General features: G+C 46.9%; 1 protein-coding gene and 1 long non-coding RNA gene across 4 annotated transcripts in view; one reads left to right on the plus strand and one right to left on the minus strand.

Annotated features, from left to right (window-relative positions):
* LOC309645278 (lipopolysaccharide-binding protein-like) overlaps positions 1-7,571 on the minus strand; it is a 42,309-nt gene extending 34,738 nt beyond the window's left edge. The window contains exons 1-3 of one of the 3 annotated variants that reach the window (XM_082430235.1): positions 7,384-7,571; positions 3,432-3,546; positions 2,144-2,272 (exon numbers count right to left, since the gene is read on the minus strand). In XM_082430235.1, coding sequence (XP_082286361.1) covers positions 2,144-2,272; positions 3,432-3,546; positions 7,384-7,507 — 368 coding nt within the window. In that variant the 5' untranslated portion in view covers positions 7,508-7,571. The remainder of the gene's footprint in view (positions 1-2,143; positions 2,273-3,431; positions 3,547-7,383) is intronic. The other 2 variants (XM_082430237.1, XM_082430236.1) reach the window with 2 other exon arrangements.
* LOC309645412 overlaps positions 1-13,312 on the plus strand; it is a 280,748-nt gene that overhangs the window by 140,405 nt on the left and 127,031 nt on the right. The gene's annotated exons all lie outside the window — the stretch shown is intronic.

The raw sequence follows: 13,312 nt of genomic DNA on the forward strand, positions 1-13,312 counted from the left end.
CTTGTGAAGATATGGGAAAACAAAACACTGGTTGGGAAAGCACATCTAGAACACAAACTGGTGGGATCTATCCTGATTTTAACCACAAATCTTTGGCCCAGTAATTTTACTTCTAAGTCTTTACTCTGTGGCTCGTCCAGTCAAGATATATGTGTGAGGCAGCTCACTGAAGTATCATGGCTAATAGCAAGAAATGAGGAAACAACCTTAAATGTCAACTAGTTGGGATAGGTTCAATAAGTTGTGGGCATCTATGCTATGCAGCCTTTAAAAAGAATGAAGCCAAATGTGGTCTAGTTATACAGTGAAATATTACCCATCCATACAAAAGAATAAAGCACTGATGCATGCTGTAGTGTGGATGAACCTCAAAAATATTATGCTACATGACAAAAGTCAAAAACAAAATGTCACATACTATACGATTTCATTTATATGTCCTGGATTGGCAAATCCATAGAGACAGAGGTGGGTCGGTGGTGGCCCAGGGCTGGGGGAGGGGGAAATGGGGAGTTAGTGCTTAATAGGTATGGAACGTCTTTTGGGGTGATGGAAATATTGTAGGACTAGGTAGAGGTGGTGGTTGCACAACACTGTGAATGTACTAGATGCCACTGAATTGTATTCTTTAAAATGGTTAATTTCATGTTATGTGAATTTCACCTCAATAAAAATATTACAAGGACTTCCCTGGAGGTCCAGTGGTTAAGACTACCCCTTCCAATGCAGAGGGTGCGGGTTTGATCCCTGGTCGGGGAGTTAAGATCCCACATGCCTCGTGGCCAAAAAACCAAAACATAAAACAGAAGCAATATTGTAACAAATTCAATAAAGACTTCAAAAATGGTCCACATCGAAAAAAAAATCTTAAAAAAAAGTTACATTAAAAAAAAGTTTAAAAAAAAGAATGAGGTAGATATTCATATGCTCATATAAGAGATCTTGAAGAGTATGGCCTGATTCCTGTCATGTAAATTGAATAAATATGCAAATATAGGTGACCTATATACTGAGCATCTTTCTAAAGCAGTGTTGTCCAACAGAAATATAACGTGAACTACATGGGTAATTTAAAATTTTCTAGTAGCCACATTAAAAAAAGCAAAAGGAAAAAGGTGAGAATCATTTTAATAGTGATTAAAATGAATCATTTTAATGATTCATTAAAAGTGAATCATCATTTAATATGATTATCATTTCAACATGTGATCAATGTAAAAATTATTAATGAGATTTCTTATGTTCTTTTTTTGTGCTGAATCTTCAACTCTGGTGTTTTACACTTACGACAGATCCCCATTTGTTCCAGCCACTTTTCATGTATTCAGTAAGGACATGTGGCCAGAGGCTACTGTGTAGGACAGGGCAGGTCGCCCATAGTTGCCCTCCTGTTATGGGCTGAATTGTGTCCCCCCAGATTCAAATGTTGAAGGTCCCTCAGTAACCAGAATGTGACTGTGTTTGAGACAGTGATTCAGTTAAAATGAGACCATTAGGGTGGGCTAGAGTCCAATCTGTCATTCTAAGAAGAGGAGATTTGGACACACAGAGAAGCACCAGGGATGCAGGCTCATGGAGGGATGACCATGTGCAGACATGGCAACAGAGCAGCCATCTGCAAGCCCAGGAAAGAAGTCTCAGAAGAAACTAAACCTGCCCACATCTTGATCTTGGACTTCCAGCCTCCAGAAGTGTGAGAAAATAAATTTCAGTTGTTGAACCCCCTAGTCTGTGACATTTCATTATGGCAGCCCAAGGAGACTAACCCACCTTCCATCCCAGGACCTCAGAGGTCAGAGAACAGTTCAAAGTGCTGGAGAGGTCATGCCCCTGAGAGCTACCCCTGACCAATGGCAAACAGGAGGTTGGGGTACCACCTCAGAGGTGTGCTCTGCCTACACTGTCCCCAGGGGTCCCGGGAGGGTTGAGCTCCAGTAGCTGCCAAGCCGACCTCCTTCTTCCCCACCTCACTTCTGCACACCCCCTCTATGTTTCCTTAGGTCGCTCCCCAGATAAAGTACTTGCACTTGAATTCTTGCCTTGGGGTCTGCCATGGGGGAAGCTAGGAACACCTTGGACCCAAGAAGGGTGGAATGAAAGCCAAAGCCAAGGTTCCGAGGGCCTGGAAGCAGAGTCAACTTACAGTATCCGCTTGCGCACCTTCCACTTGCCCTTGACTCTGATGAAGGAGTCGGAGATGGAGAAATGCAGGCCGTGGCTGGGGAGGGGCTTCAGAGCAGAGCCGAGCAGCTCACAGCTGTGGATGTCCAGGCTGGAGAGAGACCCACAGAAGTGGCATCAGCCCGGAGGCAGAGGCGGGTCCAGCCTCAGCAGGGGTCTGGCTCTCGCCCCCATCCTACGGGGACTAGGCCAGCTGAGCCTGCATCAGACAGGCTTCTGGCTCCCCACACTTACCTGCTGTGTGCCCTGCACTGACCAGGCAGCCATGTCAAGTATTTTACATGCATTATGTCAGTTTGTCTCACAGAGGGGTTCAGCACTGTTCAGGTTCCCTTTTTACAGAGGGGGACATAGAACCTCTCAGAAGGGATGCATTTGCCCAGAGCTGCGCAGTCAGGATCAGAGCTCATGTGCCCCTGGCTGGGGTCCTGAGTAGGGTGCATAGATGCACCCCATCATCCCTTTCCTCCACACCTCCAGGTGGGGGAATCAGATTCAGAGAAGGCCGAAGGCAGCCTCAAGAAGAGACACAGAAGGGCTGGGAGAAGCAAACCAAGATGACATGTATTGTGGAGCCATCAGTGGGAAAAGAATGGTCAAGTACCATCTTCTTTGCCCGGTACACAGTAGGTGCCCAATAGATGTTTACTGATGGACTGAATAAAAAAAGGACTGAATGAAGCCATCAGTGGTGAGCAGAGAAGTGCGTGACGAGCTGTGGGCTCAATTGCCCCCGCTCCATTGTCAATCCTTCAAAAAAGTGTTTGATGCCTTTTTTTAAAAAAGCATCAGCTGCTCAGGTCTAAATATCCTTTGAAGACTCAGCTCAAATGCCACCGCGTCCAGGAAACTTTAGCTGACTCCTCCAGATGTGCCAACCTCAGGGCTAAGAGGGCTACTACATCTAAAATTTAAGGTTTATTTAAAACAATGTTTAAGGTCTATTTTCCCTTCCAGGCTACATCCAGTGGCCAGGCCAGAGCCTGGATTATCCCTCCAAAGAGGTAGCAAGTTATCCCCATTTTACAGATAAGGAAGCTGAGGCTCAGGTCACACAGCTAGTGGGTCTTCATTAATATTTGTTGTATGAATGAATGAAGGGGCCCAAGTTCCTCCCAGAACTTCCCTCTGAATTCTGCGAGGAACCATCCCACCGTCTGCCCCAGAGAAGTCCCGAGCCAGTCCTGGGGCTCTCCCTCCCTTCCTCTCCGGACCCCCTCGGCCCCTGCCCAGTCACCTCAGAGCCCCACCTGTGGAATTCATAGTGCGCATTGCCGATGTATTTGATCTTGACGTCCCCACTGAAGTCGGGCAGTGTGATATCATGCAGTTTACTCTGCAGAGCCACCAGCTCCTCTTGGGCCACTGTGGATGGGAAAAAGCTGGGAGTCAGCTTAGTCAGCCTGCCTCCCTCTAAACCCTTCAGTGGCTCACACCTGCCCTGGGGAAAGAGGTCGACTTCCTGATTAGCATTAATTACAGTTGCAGGTTATTGAGCCCCTCTAGAGCACCAAGTAGCAAGAGAAACACTCAGGAGCATCACTGCATTTCTGGTGGGGTAGTTATGTTCATGCCCATGTTATGGATGAGGAAACAATGCCTTTGTCAGCAGCTCCGAGAGGGAGGAGTGCTGTGTGCTTGGTGGGTGGCCCTCTTTCCTGTCCTTCATGGCATCTAGCCTGTGTAGAAGCGACTGTAAGGATTTTAGGGCTAGGATTCTGGTGTTGGCAACCTTTCTAGGTGGGTGACCTTGAGCAAGTTTTCAACCTTGGTGTTCTCTGTCTGTCAAATAGCAATGATAATAATACTTTCCTCACTGGGGTGGCATGAGGGTTAAAAGAGATCATTGCAAAGCAAAAAGGGGCTGACAGGATAAAAAGCACCCTTGCTTATCCTTTTTGACCCACCTCCTAGAGAAATGGAAATAAAAACAAAAATAAACAAATGGGACCTAATGAAACTTAAAAGCTTTTGCACAGCAAAGGAAACCATAAACAAGATGAAAAGACAACACTCAGAATGGGAGAAAATATTTGCAAATGAAGCCACTGACAAAGGATTAATCTCTAAAATATACAAGCAGCTCATGCAGCTCAATATCAAAAAAACAAACAACCCAGTCCAAAAATGGGCAGAAGACCTAAACAGACATTTCTCCAAAGAAGATATACAGATTGCCAACAAACACCTGAAAGGATGCTCAACATCACTAATCATTACAGAAATGCAAATCAAAACTACGATGAGGTATCACCTCACACCGGTCAGAATGGCCATCATCAAAATATCTACAAACAATAAATGCTGGAGAGGGTGTGGAGAAAAGGGAACCCTCCTGCACTGTTGGTGGGAATGTAAATTGATACAGCCACTATTGAGAACAGTATAGAGGTTCCTTAAAAAACTAAAAATAGAACTACCATATGACCCAGCAATCCCACTGCTGGGCATATACCCTGAGAAAACCATAATTCAAAAAGAGTCATGTACCACAATATTCACTGCAGTTCTATTTACAATAGCCAGGACATGGAAGCAACCTAAGTGTCCATTGACAGATGAATGGATAAAGATGTGGCACATATATACACTGAAACATTACTCAGCCATAAAAAGAAACGAAATTGAGTTATTTGTAGTGAGGTGGATGGACCTAGAGTCTGTCATACAGAGTGAAGTAAGTCAGAAAGAGAAAAACAAATACCGTATGCTAACATATGTATGGAATCTAAAAAAAAAAAAATGATTCTGAAGAACCTAGGGGCAGGACAGGAATAAAGACGCAGTCGTAGAGAATGGATTTGAGGACACGGGGAGGGGGAAGGGTAAGCTGGGACGAAGTGAGAGAGTGGCATGGACATATATACACTACCAAATGTAAAATAGCTAGCTAGTGGGAAGGAGCCGCATAGCACAGGGAGATCAGCTCCATGCTTTGTGACCACCTAGAGGGGTGGGATAAGGAGGATGGGAGGGAGACGCAAGAGGGAGGGGATGTGGGGATATATGTATATGTATAGCTGGTTCACTTTGTTATACAGCAGAAATTAACACAGCAATGTAAAGCAATTATACTCCAATAAAGATGTTAAAAATAAATAAATTAGTTAATTAATTTAATTTAATTTTTTAAAAAAAGCACCCTTGCTTGGTGCCTGACACATCAGGTACTCAGTAAATGCAGGGTTTATGTCATTAAAAATATGGAAAGGATCAAAATGTCCAACTCTGGAGGATTGGTTACATTTACACAGTGGAAAGGAGCAAAAGGCAAATTTTGCCTGATCTAGGGTTTAAATATAAACAGCATTCGCTAGGACTTTCTGTTTATTTGAGGTATGAGAGACCCAGGATTCTGCCCTCAGGGAGGGTGTGTGTACACAGATGACCAGGGGTCTCCCTGACTCCGCCTCATACCACTTTGCAGTCCTCCCTCCAGCAAATGCATGAGCCAGTCTCTCTGCCAAAATGCTATCTCTTGTCCCTGGTTAACGTATCTTTTCTACCTCACCTCCTCCAAGAACCCTTCCTTGATTTCCCTCTCTGTCCCCAGCCAATCTGGGCTCCCAACGACTCTACCCGAGGGAATGTTATTACCCCAGTAAACAGATAAGGCAATTGAGCCTCCATAAATGTGAGGAGCAGCCCTCCATCTAGTACTGAGGGGAGCGGTGTATAAATACCCTAGATCCCTTGCCCCTTGGACAGATTATTTCTGAGGCTTTGTTTTAGCATCTTTTAAAAAAATACTACAAATGAATCAATATACAAAACAGAAACAAACTCACAGACATAGAAAACAAACATGGTTATGAAAGGTGTGGGGGGAGGGATAAATAAGGAGTATGGGATTAACAAATACAAACTGCTGCACATAAAATAGATACGCAACAAGGATTTACTGTATAGCACAGGGAACTATATTCAGTATCTTGTAATAACCTATAATAGAATATAATCTGCAAAAAAAAAAAGCCTGAATCAGTTTGCTGTATACCTGAAACTAACACAATATTGTAAATCATCTATATTCCAATAAAAAATAAAATATAGTCCTACTTTTGCCCATTCTTTAAAACTGAGGTATAACATCCATAGAGGTATAACCTAAAGGGCACTAATCTTAAAGGTATTGCCAGGTAATTTTTACATGTTTATGCACCCATGTAGCCGCCGCCCAGAGCAAGATGCAGGGCATTCCCAGCACCCCTTCAGGCTCCCTGTGCCCCTTCTGGGTGGTAACCACCATTCTGACATCAGTTTTTAAAAATTAATTAATTAATTTATTTATTTATTTATTGGCTGCATTGGGTCTTCGTTGCTGCACGCAGGCTTTCTCTAGTTGCGGTGAGCGGGGGCTACTCTTCGTCGCAGTACGCGGGCTTCTCATTGCGGTGGCTTCTCTTGCTGCGGAGCACGGGCTCTAGGCGCGCGGGCTTCAGTAGTTGTGGCGTGCGGGCTCAGTAGTTGTGGCTAGTGGGCTCTGGAGCGCAGGCTCAGTAGTTGTGGCGCACAGGCTTAGTTGCTCTGCAGCATGTGGGATCTTCCGGGACCAGGGCCCAAACCCGTATCCCCTGCATTGGCAGGCGGATTCTTAACCACTGCGCCACCAGGGAAGTCCCTAGTGTTTTTTTGTTGTTTTTTTTTAATATATATTTTTTTGTTTTTTGTTTATTTTTTGGCTGTGCTGCACAGCATGTGGGATCTTTGTTCCCTGACCAGGGATCAAACCCGTGCCCCCTGCATTGGAAGTGCAGAGTCTTAACCACTGGACGGCCAGGGAAGTCCCTGACATCTAGTTTTAAGGCATATGTTTTCAAACTTGAGCAAAAATTTTCCAGTGGAACTGTTCCCATCACTGAGGCGGTAGCTGGTTTAATCATATGCCTCTCCTGGCCACCTTGCCTTTCCCATCTCACATCGCTACTCTCCTACGGTGTTTCCTGGAACCATCTCCCAAATCAACTACTCTCACCCAAATCTTTATCTCTGTTGGCTAGTGGGGAACCCAGCTAAGACAAGTAACATGCCCAAGTGGCCCAGGGGTTGGGTGACGAGGCTAGAACCCGAGCCAGGTTTGCCTGACCGGGAAGTCTGCATTACCCGAAGGGAGAGAGTCCCCCTCTGTGTCCCCCACCGTACCCAGAGCAGCCTGGGGCCAAGCGGGTCAGCCAAGTCCAGCCAACAACCTCAGATCCTTACCATACTCCAAGCCCTTGTCGGTGATCCTGGCGACCAGGCCAGGGTTGGCACCCAGGGCCCCGGGGGTGTATGTGAGCATCATTCCCAGCAGGAGGGAGGACAGGGCCCCAGCCAAGGTCCCCATCCTGGGTTCCCAGAGGGCTGGGCCAGGTCTGTCGCAGCCTCAGGCTGGGCCCAGCTCCCTTAAGTAACTGAGGCCTGAGGCCTGGGGCGGCTCCTGAGTGGGGCGGGTTCCTGGAATCCGAAGGGGAGGCCTAGTGACTGGAACCTGCTTGCGACACTGTTGGGGTCATGGGTCATACTTAAAAGCCTGTTGTCGCCGCCCCGGGTGAGAGGATGGGTTGGCCTGGGCCCAGGTGACACTCTCTGTCCCCCGTTCCCACAAAGAGACCCCACGTTCATTTCCAGGAAGGCCCGGTTTTATAGACAAGGAAGCTGAGGCTCAGAGAGGCCAGGTCACCGGCTCAAGCTCACACACCCGGCAGGTGGCAGAGCTGGGAGTCCAAGCCAGCTGAGTTATACTCACCTCAGTTTATGTAAAAAAGAAATCTCCGTCCCACCCCCGCTCCCCAACCCCGATGGGAAAACAGGCTTCTCAAGCCTTGCTAGTGGTAAAATTTTCTGGAAGGCAACTTGGCAAATCCTTAAACACCTGCATGCCCAGTGACCCAGTAATTCTACTTCTGGAACTTGACTCTAAGTACAGGATTAAGTCAGTGTGGAAATATGTCACAGCAGTAGGATGCCCTTTGCTGCTCCGTGTGACGTCGGCAAGGTCGGAGTGGGACCCAACCTAAGGTGTTCAACAAAAGCTCACTGGGTATACTAACTATCATACATTTAAAGTGAGACTGCAGAAATAAATGTATCTCTTGATATTTCAGAAAGATGCTTATGAGGGTCTCATTGTCAATGGCATCATAGGGTGGAGTTCTATTTCTTTGTTCTATTCTCACGTTTGCCAGTCTAGAAAATTCTTAGCAAGGAGTTATGAGGGATTGTTTCTGGTTGGATGGGCAGGACTATGGGTGTTTTGAAAACCTTTTTGTTTGCTGGTATTTCAATTTTTATTTTCTTGGGATATATTGTATTTGCAGTAAGTAAAGAAAATAAAATTTTATTTTGGGAAACAAAATTTATAGTAGGGATTGTGCTTAATATGTAGGGATCTCTCACCTCCCAAGGACTCCCTATATTCGTGAGTTTTGTCTTGCCCCCACCTCCAGGAAGCCTTCCCCGATCACCTCCATATTTCCCTGGATTAGAGGAAGGTCCTCCTCTGAGATCCCAGAAACCTTTGCACTTTCTCCATCATAGTATTAACCGCTCTCTGCTTTTCTGTAATTGTGGTACTTTAAAAATATGTCCACAAATTCTTTGATACTCTTTCCATCGAAAAGTAGGGTCTCTGTGTCTTCACCTCGAAATTGGGTGGGTCTTTGGACTGCCTCAACACACTGACTGTGGCAGGAGTAACAGGGTTTCTTCCCAGTGGGTCATAAAAGGCACTGGATTTGGGGCTGGGATCAGAACTTCCCACGCTGAGCGCAGGGAAGCCCACACTGGGGCCTCTCTGCTCCTCTGTGTCCTATTGTTTCTGTCCATCAGGCTGAGGTTTTTCGGGTCCTGTGTCCCAACCCCCAATCCCCCTGCAAGTAGCCTGAGTGCTCCTGAGGGCAGGGCTGAGCCTTGTGAATCCTGTGATCCTTCCAGCTTTGGGTGGGAACTGGCAGGAAAGCAGCATTTATTGAGCACCTACTATGTGCGGGGCACCATGCTGGTTACGCCACACCCCCTCTCGGCCCTGCAGCAGCCTTTTATGGTGAGTATTGAAGTCTCGTTTTGAGCTGAAGAAACTGAGGCTCAGAGGGGTGAAGTGATTAAGCCATAGTCACCCAGCAGGGGTTTGAACCCGGATCTGTGAGATGCCATTACAAAGCGATGGTCAGAGAAGGCTTCTCTGAGGTGACATGCTGAGCTGGGACCCTAAGGATGAGGAGGAGGTGGCCTTTGGAAGAGCCATTCCAGGCCAGCAAAGAACAAGGACAAAAGCCTGGCAGCAGTGTGCCTGGCGGCATCTGCTCCCTGGACTCTGCCTGCGGAGGTGGGGAGGGGCGCTGGGCTGGGAGCCGGGAAACCAAGTTTCCGATCTGGCTTCTGCCTGGCCATGGGGCCCTCAGCAAGCCTTGTTTCCTCCTGTGCCTAAGTTTCCCTCTGTAAAATGAGGGGGACAGAGCAGGTGACTCCCATGGGCCCTTCCAGCTTGGAGACGAGGGAGGACAGTCTAGAGAGTGGGGATCTCATGGGGACACAGATGTCACTCTTCCTCTGGCAGAGTTCTGAGAATGTCCAGGCTGGGGGCTGTTTACAGGGGCAGGAGTTCCCATAGCAGTGAGCTTTGGACCTTAGAACTTCCCCGGCTGGCCAGCGTGCCCCATGGGCCCAGGCCCGGCCTCCACCGCCACAGGTGCCCACCCCCAGGTCAAGGTCCCTGCTCGTGACCCAGGACCCAGCAGAGGCCCCTGGGAGCAGCATGAATCCAACACTGGTCAGAACCCCTGGACTTTTCTCCTACCACTCTGTCCATCCACCTCCACGAAAGTCAAAGCCGCTGTCACTCCCTCACCAGCAAGTCCTACAGCAGAGAAAACGCTCTCCCTTTTAACAGGAACGGTGTTTACTGTGTTCTGATTACAAAAGTCTAGAAAAGAATTTGGAAAACCCAGAATTTGGAAACCACAGTGCCTGGAATACGGAGCAGCACATAGTAGATAATTGAGTGAATGAACATAAATCGGAAAAGTGAAAGGTTAAGGGCATGGATGCTGGGACCAGGTGGCCTGGGTTTGAATCCTGGCTCACCCACTGGGTGACCTTGGGCACGCTGACTCAGTTTTCTCATCTGTAGTTGGGCTCAGCCAAAGGCCAGCACGGCAGAAGGTCGGAGGTCAGGAAGAGAGGAGGGTCAGGGCACTTCTCCCTGCTTCCTCCTTGCTTTGGATTTTAGGTCTGGCCGTGGTTGCATCACTCTTGACACTCCTCTCGCCCTTGGCTCCAGCCTCCCCATCTCCCCCCGAGGCTGGGACACCCCGACTGCTTTCTTTGTGGCTTCAAGCCTAGGGAGGCTGGTTCCTGGGGGCCTCCCATCCTTCACAGGTTTCCTTAAGCCTATCCCCCAGCTCTATAAATAGCCCCTTCATTCGAATCCCAAGAACCATCTGAGCTGGATTCTGATTTCCTGCCTAGACCCTGATTGACACAGTTGGTACACTGAGTATTTCTTCTGTTATTGACCTTTTGTAGCAAATGCCTTCCTCTCCTGGAGAGCTCTGAATTCTTTTCCAAAGTCTGAACAGGTCTTGTGCGGGAACAGTAGCCTGTGAGACAGAACTAAAAGTACACAGCAACCCTCACTCTGCCACCAAGGATGTCTCTGGGGGCCACCTTCCATAGGGAGGTGACATCCTCTTGGATCTTGAAGGTCACACGTGGTTTTGCAGAGGAGAGAGCCAAGAGCCGTCCAAGAGAAGGAAGCAGGGTGTGTCGAAACACAGAGCCAGAACACGTGATACACTGGCAGCAAGGAAGCCTGGGTCCCTGTCTAGGCTCTGCTCCTGATGGGCTGTGTGACACGGGGTAAGCCATGCCCCCCTCTGATCCTCACTTTGCCTCCAAATGCAGATGAAGGTGTTGGACAAGGACAGTGTTCCTCGGATCCCAGGGATCTCATTTATTTATTTTATTTTAAAATTTATTTTCATTGACACATAATTGACAGGTAAGTTTAAGCTGTACAACGTGTTGACTTGATGTATTTATATATTGTAGTATGATCACCACTGTAGCGTTAGCTGACACCTCTATCACAGCACGCAATTATCATTTCTTTTTTGTGGTGGGAATAATTAAGATCTAGTTTCTTAGCAACTTGGAAGTTTATGATACAGTATTGTTGTCTGTAATCACGATGCTGTGCATTAGACCTACAGGACTTATTTATCTACTATTTCCAAGTTTGGACTCTTAAATATCATCTCCCCAGTTCCTCCCCACCCCAGGCTCCCAGTAATCACCATTCTACTCTCATTTTTATGAGCTCAGCTCTTTTAGATTCCACATATAAACGATATCATACAGTATTTATCTTTTTTTTTTGCTTAGCATAATGCCCTCAAGGGCCATGTTGTTGCAAATGACAGGATTTCCTCCTTTTTCATGGCTGAATAATATTCCATTGGGTATAGATATACAAATGCCAGATGTGGAGATAAGGGAATGCTTGTAGACTGCTGGTGGGAATGTAAATTGGTACAGCCACTAGGGAAAGAGTATGGAAGTCCCTCAAAAGATTAAAAATAGAACTGCTGTATGATCCAGCAATTCCACTTCTGGATATATATGCAAAGGAAATGAAAACAGGATGTTGAAGAGATATCTGCACCCCTGTGTTTATTGCAGCATTATTCACAATAGTCAATACGGGAAACAACCCAAGAGTCTGTCGATGGATGAATGGATAAGGAAGTTGTGGTATGTATATATACACCAGGGATCTTGTTAAATACAAATTCTGATTCATCACGTTCCTTTGGGAGCTGAGACTCTGCTTTTCTAACAAGCTCCAGGTGGTGCCAATCTTGGACCGTACTTTGAGAACAATGGACTAAGTGGGCTCCAAGTTCCCTCCAAGCTCAGTGATTTTATACCTCTGTTCACTCTTATTTTCGGGGCAGTTTTCTATGATGGTGCCTGCACTCCAGAGCACATCGGCTCTAGTTGAAGAGAAGGATGTCGTGAAGACCTGCCTTTTTGGAGCTCTGTAGGCATTTTGGAGTTTGATGTCTATGGCTGCCCCCTCTCCCAACCCAGTCACCTGCAGATCTGTGATGTGTGTGCATGAACACACACACACACACACACACACACATGCGTGAGCCCTGAGGCATGTGGATTTACAGAAAAAAAAAATAGTACCGTCGGTGCCGATCTAATGTGGTTTGAGATTGTGTCACCTACTTGGGATGCCAGGAGATGTCACCTACTGAAGCAGGGCTGGCCACGAGGGCACACAGCCTCTCACCCCAGGGAAACTCTAAGGAACTTGAAAACCCTCCCATGTCTCCCTCCACCCCTTCTCCGCCTCTGCAATTGGCAGCATCTAAAATCCGAGCCATAGCCTCATTTCACCAGGTCTTAATAGCTTTGGGGACCCTAAGGAGCTTCTGTTAAAATGAAAATGTCTCAGCAAGAAAAGATTCTTTAATATTTGCCAGAGTTCACTTTATTGGATTCCTTTCCTGGAAGTCCAGAGGGCCTTTGCTTTTACAGAAGGGGAGGCTGAGACGGAGGGAGGGAAGACCAGCCACACAGTGAATCCATCACTGAACCCAGATTTCCAGCCAGGCAGTGGTTCTGATTCTTGGGGTCAGGCCCAACCAGGCAGGCAGCCCTGGATCAGACTTTGAAAATCATGACAAAGTGGTTTTCGATTCAAATCCTAGATCATTTAAAAAATAACTATTTATTGAGTGTCACCCGTACGGCAGGCACTGGGAAGAGAACTGTGGCAAGCCAGATATAGTCCGTACAGTAGAGTGAGAATTAGTGGGTTTATTAATATTTAGTGCCAACTTTGATTACTGCCTGTCAGATACTGTACCACAGATTTCACATAGATGTGATTCTCATAACAACGCTTTGAGATGGGTATTATTATCCTAATTTTACAGATGAGAAGACTGAAGGCCAGAGGCTTAATGGCTCAAGGTCACACAGCTGGTAAACAGCAGAGCAGGGATTTGAATCCACGGTGTCTGGGACCACAGCTTCTGCTTTTAACCACCATGGCATGAGCTCATCAATGGTACCACTCATTCCTCACAACAACCTCGCACCACAGAGGAGGGCAAGGTTTTACCTCTACTTTTCA

Source organism: Balaenoptera physalus (genome assembly GCF_965194825.1).
Source record: "Balaenoptera physalus genome assembly, chromosome: 16".
Classification (NCBI taxonomy): domain Eukaryota; kingdom Metazoa; phylum Chordata; class Mammalia; order Artiodactyla; family Balaenopteridae; genus Balaenoptera; species Balaenoptera physalus.